This window comes from Melanerpes formicivorus, unplaced genomic scaffold (genome assembly GCF_026170545.1).
Source record: "Melanerpes formicivorus ecotype bairdi unplaced genomic scaffold, bMelFor1.0.p_v2 SCAF_66, whole genome shotgun sequence".
NCBI lineage: Eukaryota > Metazoa > Chordata > Aves > Piciformes > Picidae > Melanerpes > Melanerpes formicivorus.
Genome location: NW_027142418.1, coordinates 1,744,006 through 1,768,091, shown reverse-complemented (window position 1 = coordinate 1,768,091; position 24,086 = coordinate 1,744,006). Strand labels below are relative to the sequence as shown.

Below are 24,086 nucleotides of genomic sequence, written 5' to 3'. Positions count from 1 at the left end.
GGAGATTAGAACTCAGCAGAACTTGCAGAGGAAATGGCTGGCAGCCAAAAGCAAGGATTCAGCTACTCCAGCACATCTTGTGAATGTCTGTTAATTGAAAAGTTTAGGACTGCTTTGAGTCTGATTTTAATCAAAATGTTTCCCTTCTGATACAATCCAAGTATTGTTAGACATCTGTAGTATCACCATGTGTGGATTTCAAATACAGTGCCAGGACAGACTGTCTGGGGGTTAACTGCTGCAGTGTTGGACACAGACTTGGTTGCCTCCGTGGAGCACATATCTTGGGCTAAGCTCTCACAGTTGCTCTGTCACCCCATGACCTCTCCCCAGCAGAAAAGTGAGGACTGGAAGAAGGAGAGAAGACCTCTGGCCAAGAAGGCCACCAGCATCCTGGCCTGGATCAGCAATAGCGCGGCCAGCAGGAGCTGGGCAGTGATTGTCTCTCTGTACTGGGCACTGGTGAGGCCATACCTTGAGTAGTGAGTCCATTTTTGGGGCTGTCATTCCAAGAAGGACATTGAGGGGCTGGGGTGTGTCCAGAGAAGGGCAATGAAACCAGAGAAGGGTCTGGAGAGCAGGGCTGGTGAGGAGCAGCTGAGAGAACTGGGGGTGTTCAGCTTTGAGAAAAGGAAGCTGAGGGGAGACCTCATTGCTCCCTACAATTCCCTGATAGGAGGTTGCAGTGAGGTGGGGCTTGGTCTCTTCTCCTTAGTATCAGTGATAGAATGAAAGGAAATGGCCTAAAATTGTGCCAGGAGAGGTTTAGGTTGGATATCAGGAAACATTTCTTTGCTCCAAGAGTGGTCAGGGACTGGAACAGGCTGCCCAGGGAGGTGGTGGAGTCCTCATCCCTGGAGGTGTTCAAGAGGGGACTGGATGTGGCACTTGGAGCCATGGTTTAGCAGCCATGAGGTCTTGGGTGACGGATTGGACTTGATGATCTTTGAGGTCTTTTCCAACCTTACTGATTCTCTGATTCTCTGATTGATTCTATGAGAACAGGGGAAAACAAAAGCAACAAACATCAGAGAGGGAGAACAGAGGAGCTGGCTGTGGATTTGATGGCCTGGCACTTTGGACCCCCAGAAGAATAAAGCAGCTTTGTTGGGCATCTGGCCCCCACGAGTATTTTCCTTTGCTTTTTGGCAGTGAAAAAAGGAATGGCTGAGCAAACTCTCCATGTGCAGAGGTTCACAGGTGAGCGACCAGTGGGGGGGAAAAACCAGCACATGGGGGAAACAAACCCAAACATTTTCAACACCCAGCAAATACAGACACTAGTTTGCAAGTTTATTCTGAATGTCAGTTTCAAAGTTAATTTGAATGAAAAGGAAACAATCACAGGTTGTGTTTGTACCTGGTGAACCAAACCACACCCAAACTGTAATGAAGCCTCAAGCACTTAGCTTGAACGTGTTCAGAGAAGGGCAACAAAGCTGGGGAGAGGCCTTGAGCACAGGCCCTATGAGAGGCTGAGGGAGCTGGGATTGTTTAGCCTGGAGAAGAGGAGGCTCAGGGGAGACTTTCTTGCTGTCTACAACTCCCTGAAGGGAGGTTGTAGCCAGGAGGGGGTTGGTCTTGGGTAACGAGGAATAAAAGGTAGATCTGCTGAGCAAAGGGCCAGAACAAAAAGAACTGTTAATTAAAAGATAATGCCAAAGGGATAGAATGTTTTCCTGGGATAACAGCCTTTGGCAGCTAAATAAATACCAAGGTGAAGTCCAGGCATCCATCAAAACTGAATGCCAAGCCAAAGGCAGTGTGGTGTAAGAAGGAAGACATTTATCTGGAGCTCTCATAAAGAGACCTTCCTCCTCATGAGGAAAGAGTACATTTATCCTTGGTTTGATAGATATTGCTGCTACTGACTGACCATTCCTCATGATGGCATTATTGATTTAGCTGTTCCACTGCAGGAAAAATGCTTTTTGTATATATTCAAGCAGGATTAGTAAAGTACACTGAGAAACTGGCTTTTGACTAGAAGCTAGTCTATTTTTCTTGTGTGTCTGAATTTAGGGGTGGTATTCCCCAGGTGAATCTTGACCTGACAAAATGAATCATAGAATCATCATTGAATCACAGAATGGCTTAGCTTGGAAGGCACCTCAGAGATCACCTCTCTAATATTGCTGCCATGGGCAGGGACACCTCCAACCAGCCCAGGTCACTCAAGATCTCATCCAACCTGGCCTTGAACACCCCTCAGGGAGGGTGCATCCACAACCTCCCTGGGCAACCTATTCCAGGGTCTCTACACCTTCATTGGAAAGAATGTCTTCCTCATCTCCAGTCTCAGTCTCCCCTCTTCCAGCTCAACTCCATTGCCCCTTGCCCTTTTACTCCCAGCCCTTGTTAAAAGTCCCTCCCCAGCTCTCCTGGAGCCCCTTCAGGTACTGGAAGGCAGCTCTAAGCTCTCCCTGGAGCCTTCTCCAGGCTGAACAGCCCCAACTTTCTCAGCCTGTCCTCACAGGGGAGGTTCTCCAGCCCTCTGATCATCTTTGTGGCCTCCTCTGGACCCACTCCAGCAGCTCCAGGTCTTTCTTGTGCTGGGGCACCACAACTGGATGCAGCTGTTTGGTTTTTCTTTTCCCAAGGATTCTATCCTTATGCAGTTCCAGTGTCTCCTGCAGCTCTTTCCTCCCACCAGCCCAGGTTGCTCAAGGCCTCATCCAACCAGGCCTTGAACACCTCCAGGGAGGAGGCAGCCACAACCTCCCTGGGCAACCTGTTCCAGTGTCTCACCACTCTCACACTGAAGAAGTTCTTCCTGAGATCCAGTCTTACCCTGCTCTCCCTCAGCTTCAAACATTCCCCCTTGTCCTGTCTCTAGACACCCTCATGAAAAGTCCCTCTGCAGCCTTCCTGCAGGATCCCTTCAGGTACTGGAAGGCAGCTCTAAGGTCCCCGTGGAGCCTTCTGTTCTCCAGGCTGAACACCCCCAGGTCCCTCAGTCTGTCCTCAGAGCAGAGCTGCTCCAGCCCTCCAATCACCTTTGTGGCCTCTTCTGGACCTGCTCCAACAGTTCTACCAGTGGGATTGCTGCTGCTCAGGGAGGCAGCATCACCCTTTCACCTTTGTTTTCCTCATTCTGCTGCCGCCCTGATAGGTCTCTTCACCTACAGGTATCCTGTTAATTTTGTTGTATAAGGAGAACTGCAGTTTCCTATCCAGGCATAGTTCATGTGGAATTGCTTTGAGGCCCTTGGCATGAAATCACAGCAGCAGCTGATGTCAAGCTGACTACTGGAGCTGTTCTTCTAACTCCCACAGCATTATAGAACCATGGAATTGTTTGGTTAGGAACGACCTTTAAAATCACCGAGTCCAACCCAGCCAAGCCTGGTGCCGAACCACGTCTCTCAGCACCACATCTCTGCATCAGTTGGACCAACAGCTTCTCAGTGACATCTCTGTAAAACGCTTTCTGCACCTGATCTCGGGCTGCCCTGCACCTTTCCGAGAGCCCGAGGATCCCCCCACGTCACACGGCGCTAAACCCGTTTTCCCCAGAGCCCCAGCAGCAGTTTCTCCTGCTCGGCAGCACACGGCGCCAGGCCCTGCCCTCCCCGCTGCCTCCGCGGGGTGGGGGCTGAGCGCCGGGCCCAGGGGGCGGCGGTTCGCCTCCGCGGGGAGCCCGGGGCCGGCCGCCACTGCAGCGCCTCGGCCGGCCCCGCCGTGTCTCCGCCCCGCGGCGGGGCGGGGCTGCCGGTGCCAGGCCGGTCGGTACCGTGTGCGGCCTGGCCAGCGCGCCCGCGGAGGGCGGGCTGATGTGAGTATCGCGGCGGGACACGGGGCCGGGACACGGGACAGGGACGGGGACGGGAGCCTGATGGGCGGGGGACGTTTCTCGGGGCGGCGGGAGGGCCCAGGCCTGGCCCGGCGGAGGGCTGCCCGGTTCCGAGGCCCGGGGCCAGGCCTGCCAGGTGCGCCCGGGGCGCTGTGAGCCTGAAGCTGCGGCAGCGCCGCTTGGCCTCCGCCCGCCCCGGCCCCGCCCCGCCCCGCCGCCGGCAGGTGGGTGGGCTCGGCACCTGCTGCGCTCCCGGCCCGCGCTGTGGGGCATCCCCGTGACAGCCTTCCCTCAGCCCCGCCAGGACCCAGGCTGTGCGCAGGGGCTGGGAGAGCTGCCGGAGCCCATGGTGCCAACGGAGCCTTTCGTTTCATCCCGCCGATGGGAGAAACGTCCAGGGAGCTCCGACTCTGTGTGTGGGTGGTGTGGGGACCGGAGCTGCAGGCTCTGGTGAAAAACCTCTATTGTATTGGTGGGGGAGTTGGCTTGGTTGTTTTGAACTGGGCTTTTAAAGGGTGTTTTTGATCATAGTCAGGCTGGAAATAAGGGGGGTTCTGTTTGTATTGTTCACCTGAAAAAAGACTCTTCTGTCTCGCTCAGTAGATTGTGGAGGCTTTTGCAAACTTCAGCTGATTTGAGGGGAGGGGGAAGAGCTCTCAGCATAACTGAGGTGCACGGGGTTTGGGGCAGAGGAGGGAGGCTACAGCTGGTGGGATGGGCTGAGTGTGAGCACAGCATCATCTCTGGGCTCTGGCCTGTTGACAACGTGTGCACATGGAGTGTGTGTGTGTGTGTAAATGCAGAGCCCGGCACCGCTCACCCCTTCTGTGAGCAGCTTGTAAAGGAGAGCTCTGAGCTGGCCCTGCTCTCCCTCCTTGTGTTTGGAGAGCACATGGGTAATGAAACTGGTGGTGAAGGGTTACAGGCATGAGATCTGCCCTGTGGTTGTATGCTACAAATCCAAGCCTCTTTACTTTTGCTGAGCTGGGCACATAATAACCTGTTGCTCCTAGGAAAGGATCCCAGAAGTGCTTCCACCCTGGTGTGTTAGAAGTGTCATGTGTTGGAGCAGTGTGGCTTGGGTTTTTCAGCTGTGTTTTGATACAGACTTTAAAATACCAGTCCAGTAATGTGTTTGTTGGAGGTTGGTTGTGTGGAAAACCAGATGCACCTTCTGAGCGAGAGGTGCTGCTTGGAAAGATGAGGGGAGAGGGATAAATGTTTCCATTAGTTAATGTCTGCAGTGAACTTGTGTGCAGAATTCAGTAATGTACATTCATTCTTCCCCCCCCCCCACTCCTGGTTAATTCAGTGTAACTGTGCTGGAGGAAGTGAGGGATGATATACTGTCCCTGACCCTGCTGCTGAAGAGCAGTTAACCAACCAAGTGTTTCCCTCCTTGGAAACAGCCTCTTCAGGATTCAATCCTAAGGGACAACTGGTATTAGTAAGGACTCAAACTGGCAATGTGGGATTTGAGTGGAGAACTTTGTTAACTAGTTGCTAAAGGTGGTGATTGGTTTGTGTTTTCCTTTGCTTTCCAAGGCCTCACAGGACTGAGCTGTATGAGGATCCACCATCAGCATGCTGGCCTATCGTCTATTCTCCAGACTACAACATCACCTTCCTGGGACTTGAGAAGCTGCATCCATTTGATGCAGGGAAATGGGGAAAAGTAATCAATTTCCTGAAAGGTAAAATAGCAGGAGGTACCTCTTAGGCCAACAGAAATTAGATAGTTAGTGCAGGCTTAATAATTGCAGCTATAGTAGTTACTGTGTGTCTTTGTTGCTCTTTGTGTAGGTTTAAGCTCCACTCTTCAATCACACTTGGAGTGCTTTAAATATTTTTATATGTTTAAATCTTAGAGAAGACCTAAATCTTAGCCCCTTAGTTGATTGTAGGATTTCTGAGGCAGGTTGGATGTCCTGTGTTGTTGAAGATCATGTCCATGAGGAGTTTAAGAGATGCAATCCTAGTGTTGACGCACACCTCCTGCACCAAGGCTCTTTGGTTTGTTTCACAGCCCTTTGAAAATGTCTTTTGTAGCCCCCTCCCCTCGATAAAGTGCTTTCAGCACAGCTGTGGTGTCTGTCCACAGTGAAACTCGTGAAGTGAGGGGGAAAATTCCAGCTTATCAAATGATTTGCTCTCCCCAGAGGTGTGAAGAATACTGGTCAGTGTACCTAGTTCAGTTCATTTCAGTCTGGCCCAAAGCTTGGCAAGGCTGTGAGTAAAAAGGAGGAAGGAGAAACGTGGGCACAGACCATCTTAAGACATTTCTGGTCTTTGGAATTGGAATGAAAGCACTGAGTAGGCAGGATTTCATTGCTTGGCCTTTACAAGCAGAAGCATTGGTGTGGGGTATTTGAGAGCTGTTTCCATCTCTGAAGTGAGCACCAGAATCTTGACTTTCAGCCCAGCCCAAGTTAGGTGCAGAATGCCACAGCCTAGTTCAGCACCCTGTGTTTTGATACTCAAACACTTTCTTTCAGCTCTTAATGTATGAGAACAATGTTTCCTTTAAGTCTTCTTGAGGATAGCTGCTGTTGGCAGTTCCAGTTTCTTTCCTTTGAGGACCAAGCCTGGGTCTGAAAGAGAACACAGACTTCAGTTCCTCACAAGGAATGGAAAATGCTTCCTGCTGGCTGCAAGCTGACAAGCAGTTAGCCTTGCAGGGCCTGAATTGCAGTTTGGGAGCGCTGTGTGTAGCTTCCTACAGCCTTGTGCTTCCTTTGCTTGACACCTGGTGTAGCAGGAACTGGGCTGTTCCTTGTGGCACCACACCTGTCACCAACCGGTTTGCCGTGGGCTGTGGCTTGGTTATTCAACTGCAGACATCCTGGCAAGGCTGAAAGAGAGGTGCAGCTTGTGTGAATCCATTCTTCATCAACCCCACAGCAGCATGGTGGTAATGATTGGGAAGAGCTTTGAGATACCACTGGTGATATCCAGAGCTTCTTGTGATGGTGCTTAAACACATTGGAAGATGTAGTTAGAGATACATTGAAGAGGTACAAATCACGGGCTCACAGGATGTTAGGGGTTGGAAAGGACCTCTGGAGATCTTCAAGTCCAACCCCCCTGCCAGAGCAGGACCATAGAATTCCACACAGGTCACACAGGAACACATCCAGACAGGGCTGGAAAGGTGCCAGAGAAGGAGGCTCCACAACCTCTCTGGGCAGCCTGTTCCAGTGCTCTGGGACCCGCATAGTGAAGAAGTTCTTCCTCATGTTGAGCTGGAACCTCCTGTGCTGTAGTTTCCATCCCTTGCCCCTTGTCCTATGCCAGGGCACAAGTGAGCAGAGGCTGTCCCTGTCCCTTCCTTCCTGACCCCAAGCCCTCATATATCAGTAGACATTGATTAGATCCCCTCTCAGTCTTCTCTCCAGACTAAAAAGCCCTGTGCTCACCAAGGTTAGCATCAAGGCCTATAAAATCTTGGCATCTCTTCTTCTACAGCTTAATCTTGCTCATCAAGTTGAAATTAAAGAGAAAAGGCTCTTTCTCTTGCCAAGACAAAGGTTATCCAAGAGCCAGGCCTCTTCCCTCTATGTGGTCCTAAAGACTCCTTCAGCTGATGATTTTTTGCAGTTAACTCTTCCCCTTTCTGACTTGAGGCAGTCTTGACTGAGGTTAAACAAATTCTGACACCCCATTCCAGAGCTGAATTTTGAATCTTCCTTCTGACAACCTTAAATAATTCAGCCATCCCTTCCATGACCATGTTCTTCATTAATCAAAATCTTCAATCAACCTTGAAACCTTTCTGCTCCTCTTCTGGGTAGATACCTTTCCTCTTCTGGGTAGATTCCTTTCCTCTGCCTCTCTCCTGTGTGAAGTGTCCGCTCTTCACTCTCAGCCTTTCACACAAAACAAGTTTGCCCAATCAGTTTCCTTTCCTTGCTGTGTAAAAAGGAGAAAGGAGCTACAGGATACCCCTGGGGATGTAAAACCCCCGTGTTTTGCCCTGGCTCTGCAGCAACTCCTGACCTAAGCTGTCCCTGTCATCCTCTAGAAGATCACCAGTGCAAATCTTTCACCATCTCCCTGTTCAAGAATGAAGCTGTTGGCAATTTGGCTTTTCTGCCTGATGCCAGTGAGTGAATGAAATGTTTCTCAAGCCTCAGTCGGGAGAGACAGAAGCTTGCCAAACCCAATATTGTTGCAGGTACTGCTCTTGTATAACACTTCAGAGCAAAATCTCTCACCTTTCTGAGTTGTTTCTGCCTCCTCCAAGTGTAGAATTGGAGAAGAGGCGCAGTCTTGAAAGGCTGCAGCCATGCAGCAATTAAATCTCAAGGTCTGTCTGGGAAGCTCCACCTGATCTCTTCTCTTTGCAAAGCAGCATTGCTTTTCTGCACTGCTTGGCTTTTTCACTTGACCCTAACTTGAGCTTTCAGGTAAGTATATCCAGGTGTATGCATTCACACCCAGACCTGTGCAAGTCAAACCTATTTTTTTTGGTAGCATGCTGAAATCTTGGGGTGAGGTTTGGTACCTTGCAAAAACTAGAGTTTAAATAAAACACCTTTGTTCCCTGGGGGGAAGAGTTAATGGCTGGTCCATGGGATGGGACAGAAGTATCCTGGTTAAGCATAAGTGTTCACTTCCATGCACATTCAAGCAGTTCTTTTGAGTTTTGGTGATTTGGGTTTTTTTATTCCCCTCTGGTTTAAGGAACTAAATACTAGCACAGCTAGTCTTGAAGCATGGCACAGAATGGGGAATATTTGATGGGCAGAGCACTGAGATTTCCCCAGTGCACCAAGCCCTAGACTGGAAGGAGTCTCTTGACTCTTCAGTGTGTCCATCCTCTGTCACTACCTGTCTTGACTTTCAGTTTAAGCAATCCCCATGCTTACACTCAGAGCTTTCTGTAAGCAGTAGTCCTCAGGTACTCATCACCTCAACACCTGGCCTGTGCAGAGGCCATTTGTACCACGGAGCAAACAACAGTTGTTCCAGTGACTGACATGACAAGTTACCGCACCAAGGCCAGAGTAGCTCCTTTGGCAGGGTGCAACACAGGCAGTGAAGCAATGGTTTGCAATGCCAACTGTTATTTCTCTCCCCTTCCAGAAGAAAAGCTGATTGCAGATGACTTGATTGTGCAGGCACGGGAAGCTGCTGATGAAGATCTCTTGGTTGTTCACACGAGGCGCTACCTTAATAAGTTAAAGGTGCTGTACTCCATGTGTTTTTCAACAAGCTGTCTACAATTCCTGTTCAAGGCAACACATACCCTGCTAGATTGGTGATGGAATCAGCTTGTACAGAGTGGGGTGTTTGATAACCTTGTCCCTGAAAGAACACACAGAACAAGCGGGAACTTGACACTCCGGAGGGGAAAGAGGATCTGCCATCTCCTATCCAGGTGACCTGCAATCATACTCCCAACAAAGTGAGATGGACATGAGGAACATTTTTAATGTTTGGCATGTAAATAATACCCTCCTTACTACTAGGGTTTTAATCCTCACAGTGTAAGTATGGATGTAGTCTAGCACAACACAGTTCTGAAATTGAAGACAGGTTGGGGAGCATGAAAATGGAGTGCTTCAGTGGCTGGGGTTTAATGCAGGGCTTGCTTTATGCTCTGGTGTTCAGGTAGTCTCAAAAGAGCTTCCATGTGGGGATTCTGTTGTCAGTTTGCTGCACAGGGAAGAACTGGCCTCATGGAATCACAGGGTCATGGGATGCTTTGGGTCGGAAGGGATCTTAAAGGTCATCTGGTTTCATACTTAGACACTGTCTGTGTTGATGGTGTATGGAGAGAGAGGAAAGATCAATGCAGGGGCATAACCTTGCCTGTTAGCTGTATGTGAGGGTTTTCTCATGCAAGATCATAAATTCACAGGGGATAAAGAGCAGTCTTGGGGTATTTCTAAAGGAAACAGCCATTTGTTAAGCTTCAGTGCACTGTTAAAGGTGTGAGATCTTTGTTTCTCAATGCACTCAGCCATCTGTAGGTGGAATTGCATAGCTGGTGCGGGCAGGTGACGGTGTTTTTGTTTTGCAACACTTGGAAGGCAGAGGAGGGATTTCTGTGAGAAATAATCTTCCATTTCACAATTCAGAAGAAGTTACTTTGAGTCATCTTTGTCCTTCAGTGGTGAAGGAGTCCTTGTCTTGCTATTTCTGGAATGTTTCATTTTCTCTGTGTAAGGCTTCTGTTATTTGTGTGAACTTTCTCACTCCAGCTCCTTTTCCGAGTTCTCATAAGCTGCTTCTCTCTGTGCTATAAAGTTACATGCAATTTCATACATCATTAGATTTGATTTTCATTGCAGCTATTCTTGATATTGAGCTTTCAATTCCACAGAACCACCCACCTCTTTTTACTGAAGCACTTCTTTGAAGCAGGGCGTGATGTGCGTAGCTCAGTTTGGAATATCATTGTCATCGTTTTAGTCCCCACAGGATGGCTTCACAGGGAGTTGGCTGTGTAAGCTGTGTCTTGGGGTTCAAAGCCAGTACTGTCCTGTGCATTCAGATGCCTGTCTCTCCTTCCCCTTTTCTTGAGAGAATATTTCCTGCAACTGTAGAAACTGGAATCACAGAATGGCAGGAGGACCTCCAGAGATCATTGAGTCCAACCCCCCTGCCAGAGCAGGATCACCAAGGGCAGGTCACTCTGGAACACCTCTGGATGGCTCTTGAAAGTCTCCAGAGAATTCATGGATTTAGGAAGGTCAGATCCTGCCTCGCCACCCTGATCTCCTTCAATGATCAGGTGACTGCCTGGTGGATGTGGGGCAGGCTGTGGATGTAGTCTGCCTGGACTTCAGCAAGGCCTTTGACACCATCCCCCACAGCAAACTGCTGGCCAAGCTGTCAGCCCCTGGCTTGGACAGCAGCACTCTGAGCTGGGCTAGGAACTGGCTGGAGGGACAAGCCCAGAGTGTGGTGGTGAATGGTGCCACAGCCAGCTGGCAGCCAGGCACCAGTGGTGTCCACGAGGGATCAGTGCTGGGCCCCATCCTGTTCAATATCTTTGTTGATGATCTGGAGGAGGGGATTGAGTCAGTCAGCAGTGAATTTGCAGATGACACCAAGCTGGGGGCAGGAGTTGATCTGTTAGAGGGTAGGAGGGCAGAGGAACCTGGACGAGCTGGACAGATGGGCAGAGTCCAATGTGATAGCATTCATCAAGTCCAAGTGCCAGGTGCTGCACTTTGGTCACACAACCCCATGCAGTACTACAGGCTGAGGTCAGAGTGGCAGAAAGGGACCTGGAGGTACTGGTTGACAGCAGCTGAATATGAGCCAGCAGTGTGGTCAGGGGGCCAAGAGGGCCAATGGCATCCTGGCCTGCATCAGGAACAGTGTGGCCAGCAGGAGCAGGGAAGTCATTGTGCCCTGTGCTTAGCACTGCTTAGGCCACACCTTGAGTCCTGTGTCCAGTTCTGGGCCCCTCAGTTTAAGAAGGACATTGAGACTCTTGAACGTGTCCAGAGAAGGGCAACAAAGCTGGGGAGGGGTCTGGAGCACAGCCCTGTGAGGAGAGGCTGAGGGAGCTGGGATTGTTTAGCCTGGAGAAGAGGAGGCTCAGGGGAGACCTTCTTGCTCTCTCCAACTGCCTGAAGGGAGGTTGTAGCCAGGTGGGGGTTGGTCTCTTCTCCCAGACAACCAGCACCAGAACAAGAGGCCACAGTCTCAAGCTGTGCCAGGGGAGGTTTAGGCTGGAGGTAAGGGGAAAGTTCTTCCCAGCAAGAGAGATTGGCCCTTGGGATGTGCTGCCCAGGGAGGTGGTGGAGTCACCATCCCTGGAGGTGTTCAAGAGGGGATTGGATGTGGCACTTGGTGCCCTGGTTTAGTTAGTCAGGAGGTGTTGGGTGAGAGTTTGGACTTGATATCTCTGAGGTTTTTTCCAACCTCATTGATTCTATGACAGGAACTAACCCTGCTGAGAAGGAAATGATAAAAACAAATAGATACAAACCCAATATTGAACCCAACCCCCTGATGGCATTGAGCTGCTGTCACCACTGCTGTTATGGCAGAAATTCAGACAGGGCTCAGCAGCAGATGGGAAGCAGATAGAGGAACTGGAGTCAGGAGCAGGCAGATCAGGATGAGAGACTCAAAGGACAAAGTCTTTGCATGCTGGCCATTGAAGGAGAGGAACAAGAACCTGACCCTGGTGATTTGTCACCTTGCTCCTGAAGATGCCATCCATGGGCTGTAATCCCTTGTTGGGCAGTTGAGAGTCACCTGTGCTGTCTGCTGCTCCCTGCAGCTGCCACCTCTGACTTCCTGCACCCCAGTGCGAGGTGTGACAGTGCCCTTGGTCTGCTCAGGAGCAAATCTAAGCCAGAGCCCTTGGCAGGAACTCTCCCCATCTGCTTCTCTCTGCTAGAAGCAGCCCTTGGCTCTGCAAACCTGCCCTGAGCTTCAGAAAGTGCCTCACTGAGCAGAGACTGAGCTGAGAAGTCACATACTTGACCAGAATTAGTTTTGTCTTTGTTCACAGAATCACAGAATCTTAGGGGTTGGAAGAGACCTCCAAAGCTCATCCAGTCCAACCCCACTGCCAGAGCAGGGTCACCTAGAGCAGATCACACAGGAACACATCCAGGCAGGTTTTGAACATCTCCAGAGAAGGAGACTCCACAGCCCCCCTGGGCAGCCTGTGCCAGGACTCTGTCACCCTCACAGGGAAAAGTTTTCCTTATGTTTCCATGGAGCTTCCTCTACCTCAGCTTCCACCACTGCCCCTTGTGCTGGCATTGGGCATCCCCCAGCAGAGCCTGGCTCCAGCCTCTGGGCACTCACCCTGCACATCTTTAGCAACAGCAATGAGGTCACCTCTCAGGCTCCTCCTCTCCAAGCTACAGAGAGCTCCTCAGCTCCCTCAGGCTCTCCTCATAAGCAAGATATTCCACTACCCCTAATCATCTCTGTGGTTCTGTGCTGGACTTTTTCAAGCAGTTCCCTGGGGGCCTTCTTGAACTGAGGGACCCAGAACTGGATGCAATATTCCAGATGCAGCCTCACCAAGGCAGAGTGGAGGGGGAGGAGAACCTCTCAGCCTACTAACCACAGCCCTTCTGATCCACGCCAGAGTGGCATTGGCCTTCTTGGCCACAAGAGCACATTGCTCGTACCAGGACATCTTCATTTAAGATTTGAGGGTGGATTTGGTAGGAAATTCTCTAGCCTTACAGGCAGAAGTGATGTTTGGTGTCCAGCAGCAGCTGGCTGGGGGCTGGTTGGAGAGAAACCAAATGGGTGAATGTACTGGAAATCAGCTCTGTGTTGTAAGGAAGGGTCTCCCTGGTTCCCTGCTTCCCTTACAGCAACATTTGGCCTTTTGTATTGAGATGATCCCCCTGGTCACTGCTCTAAAGAGTGGAGGTGCCTAAGGCAACAACTGGGCTTTGAACAATTTGCTTGCAGTACTTTTCCACTTAGTGTCTGTTTCATTCTTTTACATAACACTGGAAATTCCTGCACCTCAGCATTCTGAAATGTTGGAAGGAGACAGGCAGTAAGGTTATAGAGCAGCTGTCAGACCATACAAGTCTTTCACAGATTGCATTTGGTTGGAAGGGACCCTCAGAGGTCATCTTGTCAAGCCCCCTGCAGGCAGCAGGGACACCTCCAGCTAGAGCAGGCTGCCCAGTGACACATCAGCCTGGCCTTGAATGTCTCCAGGAATGGACCCTCAACCACATCCCAGGGCAACCTGTGCCAGTGTCTCACCACCCTCACTGTGCAGAACTTCCTCCTGATGTCCAACCTAATCTGCCCTGCTCCAGTTTCAAGCCATTGCCTCTCCTCCTATCCCCACAGCCCCTTCTGAACAGTCCCTCTCCAGCCTGTGTGTAGATCCCCTTCAGACACTGAGATGCTGCTCTAAGGCCTCCCTGGAGCCTTCTCTTCTCCAAACTGAACAGCCCCAGGTCTCTCAGCCTGTCCCCCCAGGGGAGGTTCTCCAGCCCTCTGATCATCTTCATGGCCTCCTCTGGACCTTCCCCCAACTGTTTCAAGTCTTTGTGCTGGGGGGCACCAGAACTGGATGCAGTGCTCCATGTGGGATCTCAGCAGCACAGAGCAGAGGGACAGAATCCCCTCCCTTACCTGGCAGGTCACACTGCTTTGGCTGCAGCCCAGGATACATTCTTACTTCAGTTTTCATGTCCATGTGTCAGCTGAAGGTCTGTAGGAGTCTCCAGGAAGGTTCTCAAGGCCATGATACTTGAGTATGTTTGGAGGGAACACCCTGCAAGAAGAGTTAGCCCTGTGGAACAGGGGCTGATGGCTTCCAGTATTTGCAGCACTGTGCAAATGCTGTGAGCTAAAGCAGCTGGTAACCCCTTGAAGGGTAAGACAGCATTTGGCTAACAGTGGGTTTGGGCTTTCCTTTCAGGATTTCCAACCCATTTGTTGGGAGACTGATGCACCAAAACTGCTCTGGGGCTGGCTGGGTTTGTAGCTGTCGCCTGCCTCTGCTTTCTACCAGCCCTGGAGGTGTCTCTGCTGAGGAAAGACTGAGAGAATTGGGGCTTTATAGTCTGGAGAAGAACAGCCTGAGGGGGGATCTCATCAATGCTGATCAATTCTTAAAGGGTGGGCATCAGGCAGATGGGACCAGGCTTTTGGCAGTGGTGCCCAGTGACAGGACAGGAGGTGATGGGCAGAGGTTTGAACATAAGTTCCATCTAAACATGAGGGGAAATGTCTTTAATGTAAGGCTGCTGGAGCACTGGAGCAGGCTGCCCAGAGAGGTGCTGGAGTCTCCATCTCTAGAGAGATTCCAAAACCCCTGGAGGTATTTCTGGGTGACCTTCTCTGGGTGACCCTGCCTTGGCAGGAGGGTTGGACTGCATGACCTCGAGAGGTCCCTTCCAACCCCCACCATTCTGTGACTCTGTGATAAGAGTATGTCCATACCTTGACCTGGAAACCTGTGTGCAAAATGCAAGCTTCCTCCTCTCCTCTAGGATCTGATCTGCCCTGAAGCCCACCCTAACCCCACACTTGCTGTACCTAGGGAAGAAGGTCCCAAAAATCACTTTAATTACTTAAGGGTGGTGGATCTGTAAGTCCTTAATTTTCCCTTCAAGCTGGGACCAGCTGCAGGAACTTACCAGGGATGTAAAGACAGTATAAATTTAGATATTAGAGAACAAAAGTGCATAATTTAAACCAAAATTTGATGATGTTGTTGGCTATTTAAAATGCTGGAATGCAATGAATGCATAACATAAAAGGCAGCCCAGCAGAGGATGGCTTTGATCATTAATGCACTGTTTGTACTAAACCAGGATGTATCAGCATAAAAGCAGCTACTTCAGCTTCCTAATATTAGCTTCTCAGGTTAACTTGTAGTCCTTGAACACTAAGACATTGAACAAATTTGTTTAGTCAGTTAACTGTGCTTAGTGGTGGTGAATGGTGCCACAGCCAGTTGGCAGCCAGGCACCAGTGGTGTCCCCCAGGGATCAGTGCTGGGCCCCAGCCTGTTCAATATCTTTATTGACAGTCTAGAGGAGGGGATTGAGTCAGTCATCAACAAATCTGCAGATTGCACCAAGCTGGGGGCAGGAGTTGATCTGTTAGAGGGTAGGAGAGCTCTGCAGAGGGACCTGGACAGGCTGGGCAGATGGGCAGAGTCCAGTGTGATAGCATTCAATAAGTCCAAGTGCCAGGTGCTGCACTTTGGCCACAATAACCCCATGCAGAGCTACAGGCTGGGGTCAGAGTGGCTGGAGAGCAGCCAGGCAGAGAGGGACCTGGGGGTACTGGTTGACAGCAGCTGAACATGAGCCAGCAGTGTGGTCAGGGGGCCAAGAAGGCCAATGGCATCCTGGCCTGCATCAGGAACAGTGTGGCCAGCAGGAGCAGGGAAGTCATTGTGCCCTGTGCTCAGCACTGCTTAGGCCACACCTTGAGTCCTGTGTCCAGTTCTGGGCCCCTCAGTTTAAGAAGGACATTGAGACTCTTGAACATGTCCAGAGAAGGGCAATGAGGCTGGGGAGGGGTCTGGAGCACAGCCCTGTGAGGAGAGGCTGAGGGAGCTGGGGTTGTTTAGCCTGGAGAAGAGGAGGCTCAGGGGAAACCTTCTTGCTCTCTCCAACTGCCTGAAGGGAGGTTGTAGCCAGGTGGGGGTTGGTCTCTTCTCCCAGACAACCAGCACCAGAACAAGAGGCCACAGTCTCAAGCTGTGCCAGGGGAGCTTTAGGCTGGAGGTAAGGGGAAGGTTCTTCCCAGCAAGAGAGATTGGCCCTTGGGATGTGCTGCCCAGGGAGGTGGTGGAGTCACCATTCCTGGAGGTGTTCAAGAGGGGATTGGATGTGGCACTTGGTGCCATGGTTTAGTTAGTCAGGAGGTGTTGGGTGACAGGTTGGGCTTGATGATCTCTGAGGTCTTTTCCAACCTTATTAATTCTATGATTCTAAGGAGAGTTTTTACAGGCAAGGAATTAAAGCTAATAGAAATAATATTGGATGAATCCTGTGAGGATATTCTCATTACATCTATAGGTTGTTAGAGAATTTGGGTTGAAGCAAGGAAGATTAAGAACTCTCAAGGCTGGGTTTGGTTTTGAAGGGTTTTTTGATGTAAAGTTGTCCTGGGGCCCTCACTATAAGAAGGAGGACTGGAGTAGGTCTAGAGAAGGGCAGCAAAGCTGGTGAAGGGTCTGGAGAACAGGGCTAAGGGGACTGAGGAGAAGAGGAGGCTGAGGGGAGACTTCCTTGCTCTACAGTTCCCTAAAAGGAGGTTGGAGCCAGGTGGGGTTTGGTCTCTTCACCCTGGTAACAAGAGATCAGACAAGAGGAAATGGTCTCTGGTTGCACCAGAGGAGATTTAAGTTGAAGAAGAAAAAGAAACTACTTCCCTGAAAGGTTTCTCAAAGCCTGGCACAGGCTGCCAGGGAGGTGATTGAATCCCCATGCCTGGAGGTGTTTCCAAGAGGCAGAGCTGTGGTGCTGAGGGCCATGGGTTAGCTGCAGCCTTGGTAGAGTTAGAGAATGGTTGGAGTGGATGATCTGAAAGGGCTTTTCCAACTCCACCAATTCCATGCTTCTGTGATCTTGGTACAGTGTCACACTTTGCCACATTTAATGGCAGTGGCCTGGTGGTTCATTTGGCAGCAGACATCTGTGAAAGGAGGATATAGCTGGGGAAGGGTTACCCTGCCTTCTGTCCTCCTGTATGGAAAACAAGGAGTGCCTTTTATTTTTCCAAGTGGAAACTGAAGCTCATCCACAGGATTAAAAAATGTCTGCTGATAGAAATGAAAAGTGGAGCTGGTGAGCAGAAGGGAAGACACATCTGTGAGTGGTGCTTGCACATGCTTACTCTTCCCTGAATCCAGACCAACTTTTAATTTCTGAGTTACTTAATTACATGTCTGGAAAACTTTACTAGAAGAAGCAGTAATTTGATGATGGCTGAGTGAGAGCAAGCAGCTACCCAACGAAACAGTAACTGATGTTCTTCTGATGTGTGCAATTTGGACTGAAAAGTACTGATCTGAAGGAATAATAATGAAAGATTGAAGGCTTTGTTCTCTATCAAAGGGAAACTAATAATGTGTGAGGAGCTGTGGTACTGAAGCCAGCTGACAGCCTGGGAAGCGTAGTTAATGTCCTGCTCTGCTCACAACCATGCTGTATCTTTACAGCATGCAGAAGTACACAATTAGATCAACCCAATTCCTTTGGCTTTCTGGATTTTTTGGGTTGGGTTTTGTGTTTTTTTAATATAGACATAGCTGTGCTGAGAATTTATTGCAGGAGATGTTGGAAAGCAAACCCAACACACTGAAGGCACAAAGCTTGGCAGCAGATTGAGGCAGCATTTCTCAGTCATTGCAGTGGTGCTTTTGAGAAGCTTTTCCACTAGGCTGTAGCTTCATTTGTGAGCCCCAGGAGGCTCCTCACAAGTCTGATGGCTCTTCCCTGTACATTGGGGCATTGGAACAGGCTGCCCAGGCAAGTGGTGGAGTCACCATCCCTGGATGTGTTCAAGAAATGTGGAGATGGGGCACTTTGGGACGTGGTCTGGTGGTCATGGAGGTGTTGGGCAGAAGGTTGGACTTGATCTTAGAGGGTTTTTCCAGCCTGAATGAGTCTATGGTTCTGCTAGGACATAAACACAGTAAAGGGGCAAGGCTGCAGCAGTGCATGGCTCTGGCTTGGCACTGTGTTCTAAGTGTCCTTTGCTCACTCTGCTCATCCCACACATGGATTTCTGCATGCCCTTAACAACCTGCAGCTGTGCACCTGATTTGAGTCTTTTTTGCTCCCATTCCTTCCCATTGCCATGAAAACTGTTTATAAACTGCATGAGGACTTTCTGAAGGAGTCTGATCGTTGCTCACATTGAATTGTATCCCATCCAAATGTGACCTTTTCAGTCCCTGGTGGATGAGAAGCTGGACATGAGCCAGCAATGTGCACTTGCAGCCCAGAAGGCCAGTGGCAGCCTGGCCTGCATCAGAAGAAGTGTGGCCAGCAGGTCAAGAGAGGTGATTCTGCCACTCTGCTCTGCTCTGGTGGGACCTTATCTGGAGTGCTATGTCCAGCTCTGGGGCTCTCAACACAAGAAGGACATGGACCTGCTGGAGTGGGTCCAGAGGAGGAGCAGATTATCCTGGCAGCAATAACTGCGCACCTGAAGGATGGCCAAGGGCTCAGGTCCAGCCAACATGGATTCAGGAAGGGCAGATCCTGCCTCTCCAACCTGATCTCTTTCTATGATCAGGTGACCCGCCTGGTGGATGTGGGGAGGCCTGTGGATGTGGTCTACCTAGACTTCAGCAAGGCCTTTGACACCGTCCCCCACAGCAAACTGCTGACTAAGCTGTCAGCCCGTGGATTGGACCACTACACTCTGTGCTGGGTTAGGAACTGGCTGGAGGGCCGGGCCCAGAGAGTGGTCGTGAACGGTGCCGCATCCAGCTGGAGGCCAGGCACCAGTGGTGTCCCCCAGGGATCAGTGCTGGGCCCTGTCCTCTTCAACATATTCGTTGATGATCTGGATGAAGGGGTAGAGTCAGTCATCAGCAAGTTTGCAGATGACACAAAGTTAGGGGCAGATGTTAGTCAATTAGAGGGTAGAAAGGCTCTGCAGAGGGACCTCGACCGACTGGACAGATGGGCAGAGTCCAATGGGATGGCATTCAACAAGTCCAAGTGCCGAGTGCTGCACTTTGGCTACGGCAATCCCATGCAGAGCTACAGGCTGGGGTCGGAGTGGCTGGAGAGCTCCCAGACAGAGAGGGACCTGGGTGTGCTGGTCGACAGCCACCTGAATATGAGCCAGCAGTGTGCTCAGGTGGCCAGGAGGGCCAATGGCATTCTGGCCTGCATTAGGAATGGTGTGGGCAGCAGGAGCAGGGAGGTCATAGTGCCCCTGTACTCTGCTCTGGTTAGGCCACACCTTGAGTCCTGTGTCCAGTTCTGGGCTCCTCAGTTTAAGAAGGACATTGAGACACTTGAGCGTGTCCAGAGAAGGGCAACAAGGCTGGTGAGAGGCCTTGAACACAAGCCCTATGAGGAGAGGCTGAGGGAGCTGGGATTGTTTAGCCTGGAGAAGAGGAGGCTCAGGGGTGACCTTATTGCCCTCTACAACTACCTGAAGGGTGGTTGTAGCCAGGAGGGAGTTGGCCTCTTCTCCCAGGCAACCAGCACCAGAACAAGGGGACACAGTCTCAGGCTGCGCCAGGGGAGGTTCAGACTCGAGGTGAGGAGGAAGTTCTTCACCGAGCGAGTCATTCGGCATTGGAATGGGTTGCCCAGGGAGGTGGTGGAGTCATCGACCCTGGAGGCGTTCAAGGGGAGATTGGACGTGGCACTTGGTGCCATGGTCTAGTCATGGGGTCTGCGGTGTCAGGTTGGACTCAATGATCCTCGAGGTCCTTTCCAACCTAAGTGATACTGTGATACTGTGATACTGTGATACATGAAAGTGATGTGAGGTCTGGAGCACCTCTTACAGGAACAGGCTGAGAGAGTTGGGGCTGTTCAGCTTGGAGAAGAGAAGGCTCTGGGGAGACTTTAGAGCAGCCTTCCAGTACCTGAAGGGGGCTGTGGTAGAGCTGGGGAGGGACCTTTTACAAGTGCTTGTAGCAGTAGGACAATGGGCAATGGCTTTGAGCTGGGAGAGAGAAGATTAAGACTGGTGATTAGGAGGAAATCCTTTCCAGTGAGGGTGGTGAGACACTGGAACAGGTTGCTCAGGGAGTTGGTGGAGCCATGTCCCTGGAGACATTCAAGGTCAGGCTTGCTGGGGCTCTGAGCAGCCTGCTCTAGTTGCAGATGCCTGGACAAGATGACTTCTAGAGGTCTCTTCCAACCCAGTGCACTCTGTAATTGTAGGATTTGAGACCAGGATGGAATGTAGTTTTCCACACTCTGCTTGTTTAGAAGCTGAAGCGTTGTGCAGAGGGACTCTCAGGATTGACTGTGCTACAGAATAATTAAAGCACTTTGTTAATGATAGAGAGCTGCTGGTGTGGTAGATTAATGTCTTACTCTTATAGAAGTAATAAGAGCTTCAAATGAACCTAAGAGTTCAAAATGGCCAAATGTAGTTAGTGCTGAAGAGCTTTATGAACCATGGCACTCCTCCAGCCCACCCAGTTGTGCTTTGTAGAGTCATAGGATGGTCTGGGTTAGAAGGGATCTCTGAAGCTCACCCAGTCCCCTGCACTCAACAGGGACATCCTCAACTGCCCAGAGCCTTGTTGTAGCTGAAACACTGCTACTGAGAAGCCAAAGCAGTGATTGGATGAGCAGAGGACCTTGAAACAGGCCTGTGATTGTCTCTGGTTCAAAGCTGGCCCCTTGTCTGTGCTCCCATTTGTAACCAGCTAGCTACCAGTGATCCTGAGTCCAGGGAGCCCTTCAGCATCTCTGTGCAGGGTGCAAAATGGCTCCTGCTGGGTACCTGAATGTCCCAGCCTTGGATGAAGAGGAGAATTCTGCCTTGTGACTTGGGATTTGAAATACATTTAGAAGTGTCCTGGCTGGTAGCAATGTTGTTGGAAGCTCTTTGAGGCAATCCAGAGGTGTTTGCAAACCAGCAGTTACACACTGCAAACATTTTGTGTTCTAACCTTCAAATCCTACTCTTGATGCTGGGAGTTCTTGCCAGGACCTTTCCTGGAGACATATTCCAGAAGATTTTATGTAAAATCAAATGTTAATCACTTCTCCACTCTGGAGTTTTCCCTGTGTGTTCACCTCCATATTTGGACCTCTTAGCTGAGTTGTCTGTCTGTTGGTTGTCCCTTTCTCCTTGCTGTACCCTTGTGACTTGACACAGGAAAAGGTATTTTAGGTTGGAACAAGATAGCAGGTGCAGTTTGCTGTTAGCAGTGCTGAAGGGCATGTTGCAGCTCTTCTTCCTCATCCCAGGGCTATCAGGTTTTCTGACACACTACCTGGCTGAAAAAATCCCTGAGTTACTACTGTTTGATAGTAAAATCTAATGGTGGTTGACAGTGATGATGGTGATAGTTGAGAACCTGAGGACAAACTTACTTGGAGGTTACTCGTAAGGGCTCTTGTGGTCAGCTCCATCAAAAGACATTGCAAATCGTGCTAGGGACCTGTGGTACTGTACAGGGACCTGCACTGTGTAATATTCTCATCAATGACAGAGATTGACTGCACCATCAGCAGTGTGCAGATGGCACCAAGCTGAGTGGTGCTGTCCATACACCAGAGAGACAGGATGGCATCCAGAGGGACCTGGACAGGCTGCAGAGGTGAACCCAGGTGAACCTCATGAGGTTCAACAAGAGCAAGTGCAGCACCTGGGCTGGAACAATCCTGTCAGTACAAGCTGGAGGAGGAGGGGAGAGAAAGCAGCCCTGAGGAAAAGCACTTGGGGGTGCTGGTGGGGGAGAAGCTGGACATGAGCAGGCAGTGTGAGCTTGCAGCACAGAAGGCAAATCACATCCTGGGCTGCATCCAAAGCAGTGTTGCCAGAGATCCAGAGAGGTGATCCTGCCACTCTGCTCTGCTGAGACCTCACCTGGAGTACTGTGTACAGGTCTGGAGCCCTCAATACAGGAAGGACATGGAGCTGATGGAGCAGGTCCAGAGGAGGGACACAAAAATGCTCAGGGGGTTGGAGCAGCTCTGCTGTGAGGACAGGCTGAGGGAGCTGGGGGATGTTCAGCCTGGAGAAGAGAAGGCTTCAGGGAAACTTAATAGCAACCTTCCAGTACCTGAAGGGGGCTATGAGAAGGATGGAGAGAGACTGTTTGCAAAGGCCTGCAGGGACAGGACAAGAGGCAATGGCTTCAAACTGGAGAAGAGCAGATTTAGATTGGATATCAGGAAGAAGTTCTTCACTGTGAGGGTGGTGGGACACTGGAACAGGTTGCACATGGAAGTTGAGGCTTCTTCCCTGGAGATATTCAAGGGAGGCTGGACGAGGCCCTGGGCAGCCTGATCTAGTTGGGGATGTCCCTGCTGAGTGCAGGGAGGTCAGACTGGATGAGCTTTGGAGGGCCCTTCCAGCCTGCACTATTCTATGATTTTATTCCATGATAACTGCTGTGAGACCTAAATGTCACCATCAGGGTGGGCTATGTTAATTGGATCTTCTGTTTTCCCCCTTGCAGTGGTCGTTTGTTGTGGCTACAATCACAGAGATTCCACCAGTTGCCTTTCTGCCCAATTTCATTGTCCAGAGGAGAGTTCTGAGACCCCTGAGAACCCAGACAGGAGGAACAATAATGGTAAAGTGCTCTTGCTTCACCTTCATCCCAGTTAAACTCGGTGATTCCTGTAAACCTCTCAGTTGTCCTATTTTATGTAGCTAAGAGACTTGAGCCCTGGAGACCTCTAGGGGGAAAGGAATTGGTGTGGAGTCCTAAACATGGGCAAAGTTTGACATTTATTAGCAGCTCCCAAGGTGAAGGACAAACCTGCTTTTCTGGTCTGGCATTTGCAGGAATGACAGTAAGGGAAAGAATCCCAGAATCCCACCATGGTGGCCCTTGGAAGGGAGCTCTGAAGATTGTCTAGTCCAAACCCTGGTTTAGGTTATCCACAGGAGACTGGCCAGGATCACAGTGTCCAAGCAGTTATGAGGAATGAAGGAGATGGTAGAAGAGAAAAAAATGTCCAAGCAGGGCATTGTAGTGATAGGACAAAGGGCAATGGCTTTGAGCTGGAACAGGGGAGACTTAGACTGGAGATTAAGAAGACATTTTTTCCAGTGGGGGTGGTAAGACTCTGGAACAGGTTGCCCAGGGAGGTTGATGATGTCCCCTCCCTGGAGGTGCTCATGGCCAGGCTAGATGGAGCCTTGAGCAGCCTGGTCTAGTAGGAGGTGTCCCTGGCTGTGGCAGGGGGGTTGGAACCTTCCAGCCCAAACCATTCTAGCATTCTGTGTTAGAGTCACTCTCTGCCAGCTGTTTGGCTTCTGCTACCAAAAATCTTAACAGATGACAGAGGAGGTCTTCTCAATGTCAGCTCAGAAGGAGCTAAAGTGTAGACAGCAAGAAGATGGGGCCAGACTCTTTCCAGTGGTGCCCAATGGGACAAGGGGCAACAGGCACAAACTGGAACCCAGGAGGTTCCACCTGAACAGCAGGAGAAAATTCTTTGGTGTGAGAGTGCTGGAGGCCTAGAGCAGGCTGCCCAGAGAGGTTGTGGAGTCTCCTTCTCTGGGGAGATTCCAAACCCCCCTGGGCATTGTGATCCTGGGCAAGCTGCTGTGGGTGCCCTGCTTTAGCAGGGGGTTGGACTGGGTGATCCCCAGAGTTCCTTTCCAGTCCCCCCCATGCTGGGATTCTGGGAAATCTATCTCCTGGCAATTTACCAACAGGAGCTGGAGGCAGCACCAAACTGGTTTTGCTGTTGTCTCTGTGTGGTCGCCTTGTGGACCACTGGGAAGCTCAGGGTACTTTGACTTTGTAGTTTGGGTTGCTTTGTGGTTTGGTCTTATTAACCAGATGTTACAGACTGGGTAGTAGTAAAAAGCAAGAATTCATGTTTCATGTGCTTCCTACAGTTCAAGGTGCTGGATAGTTTTGGGTTGTCACTCACAAAGGAGTAGCTCCATGCTGTGTCCATCCGGTCCTTCAGCATCACTTCAGGTGCTGGTCAGTGCTCCCTTCGGTGCTGACTGCAGTCAGTTGAGGTTACTGAGGTGAAGGGTTGTGGTCTGCAGGGTCCTGTCCGAGTAGGAAGATGCTGAGTCTTCTCTCATTATGTTTTATGTCTTTCTGTACAGTAGTTATGAGGAATGAAGGAGATGGTAGAAGAGAAAAAGAATTGGGAGGAGTCTAAAGTTTCCTTTGATATTTCTTGAG

At 50.4% G+C, this 24,086-nt stretch overlaps 1 protein-coding gene and 1 long non-coding RNA gene across 7 annotated transcripts in view; both read left to right on the top strand.

The window, feature by feature from the left end:
- The window catches only part of LOC137453401 (uncharacterized), a 36,472-nt gene extending 34,509 nt beyond the window's left edge, over positions 1 to 1,963 (top strand). For all 4 annotated transcript variants that reach the window (XR_010990357.1, XR_010990358.1, XR_010990361.1 and 1 more), the window contains one exon: positions 1,006 to 1,963. This is a non-coding gene — a long non-coding RNA (uncharacterized lncRNA). The remainder of the gene's footprint in view (positions 1 to 1,005) is intronic.
- Positions 1,964 to 3,703: 1,740 nt separating this feature from the next.
- Positions 3,704 to 24,086, top strand: part of HDAC11 (histone deacetylase 11) — a 40,209-nt gene continuing 19,826 nt past the window's right edge. The window contains exons 1-4 of one of the 3 annotated variants that reach the window (XM_068162631.1): positions 3,704 to 3,775; positions 5,339 to 5,487; positions 8,879 to 8,979; positions 22,389 to 22,505. In XM_068162631.1, coding sequence (XP_068018732.1) covers positions 3,774 to 3,775; positions 5,339 to 5,487; positions 8,879 to 8,979; positions 22,389 to 22,505 — 369 coding nt within the window. In that variant the 5' untranslated portion in view covers positions 3,704 to 3,773. Of the gene's footprint in view, positions 3,776 to 4,105; positions 4,244 to 5,338; positions 5,488 to 8,878; positions 8,980 to 22,388; positions 22,506 to 24,086 lie in introns of those variants that run through there. The other 2 variants (XM_068162629.1, XM_068162630.1) reach the window with 2 other exon arrangements.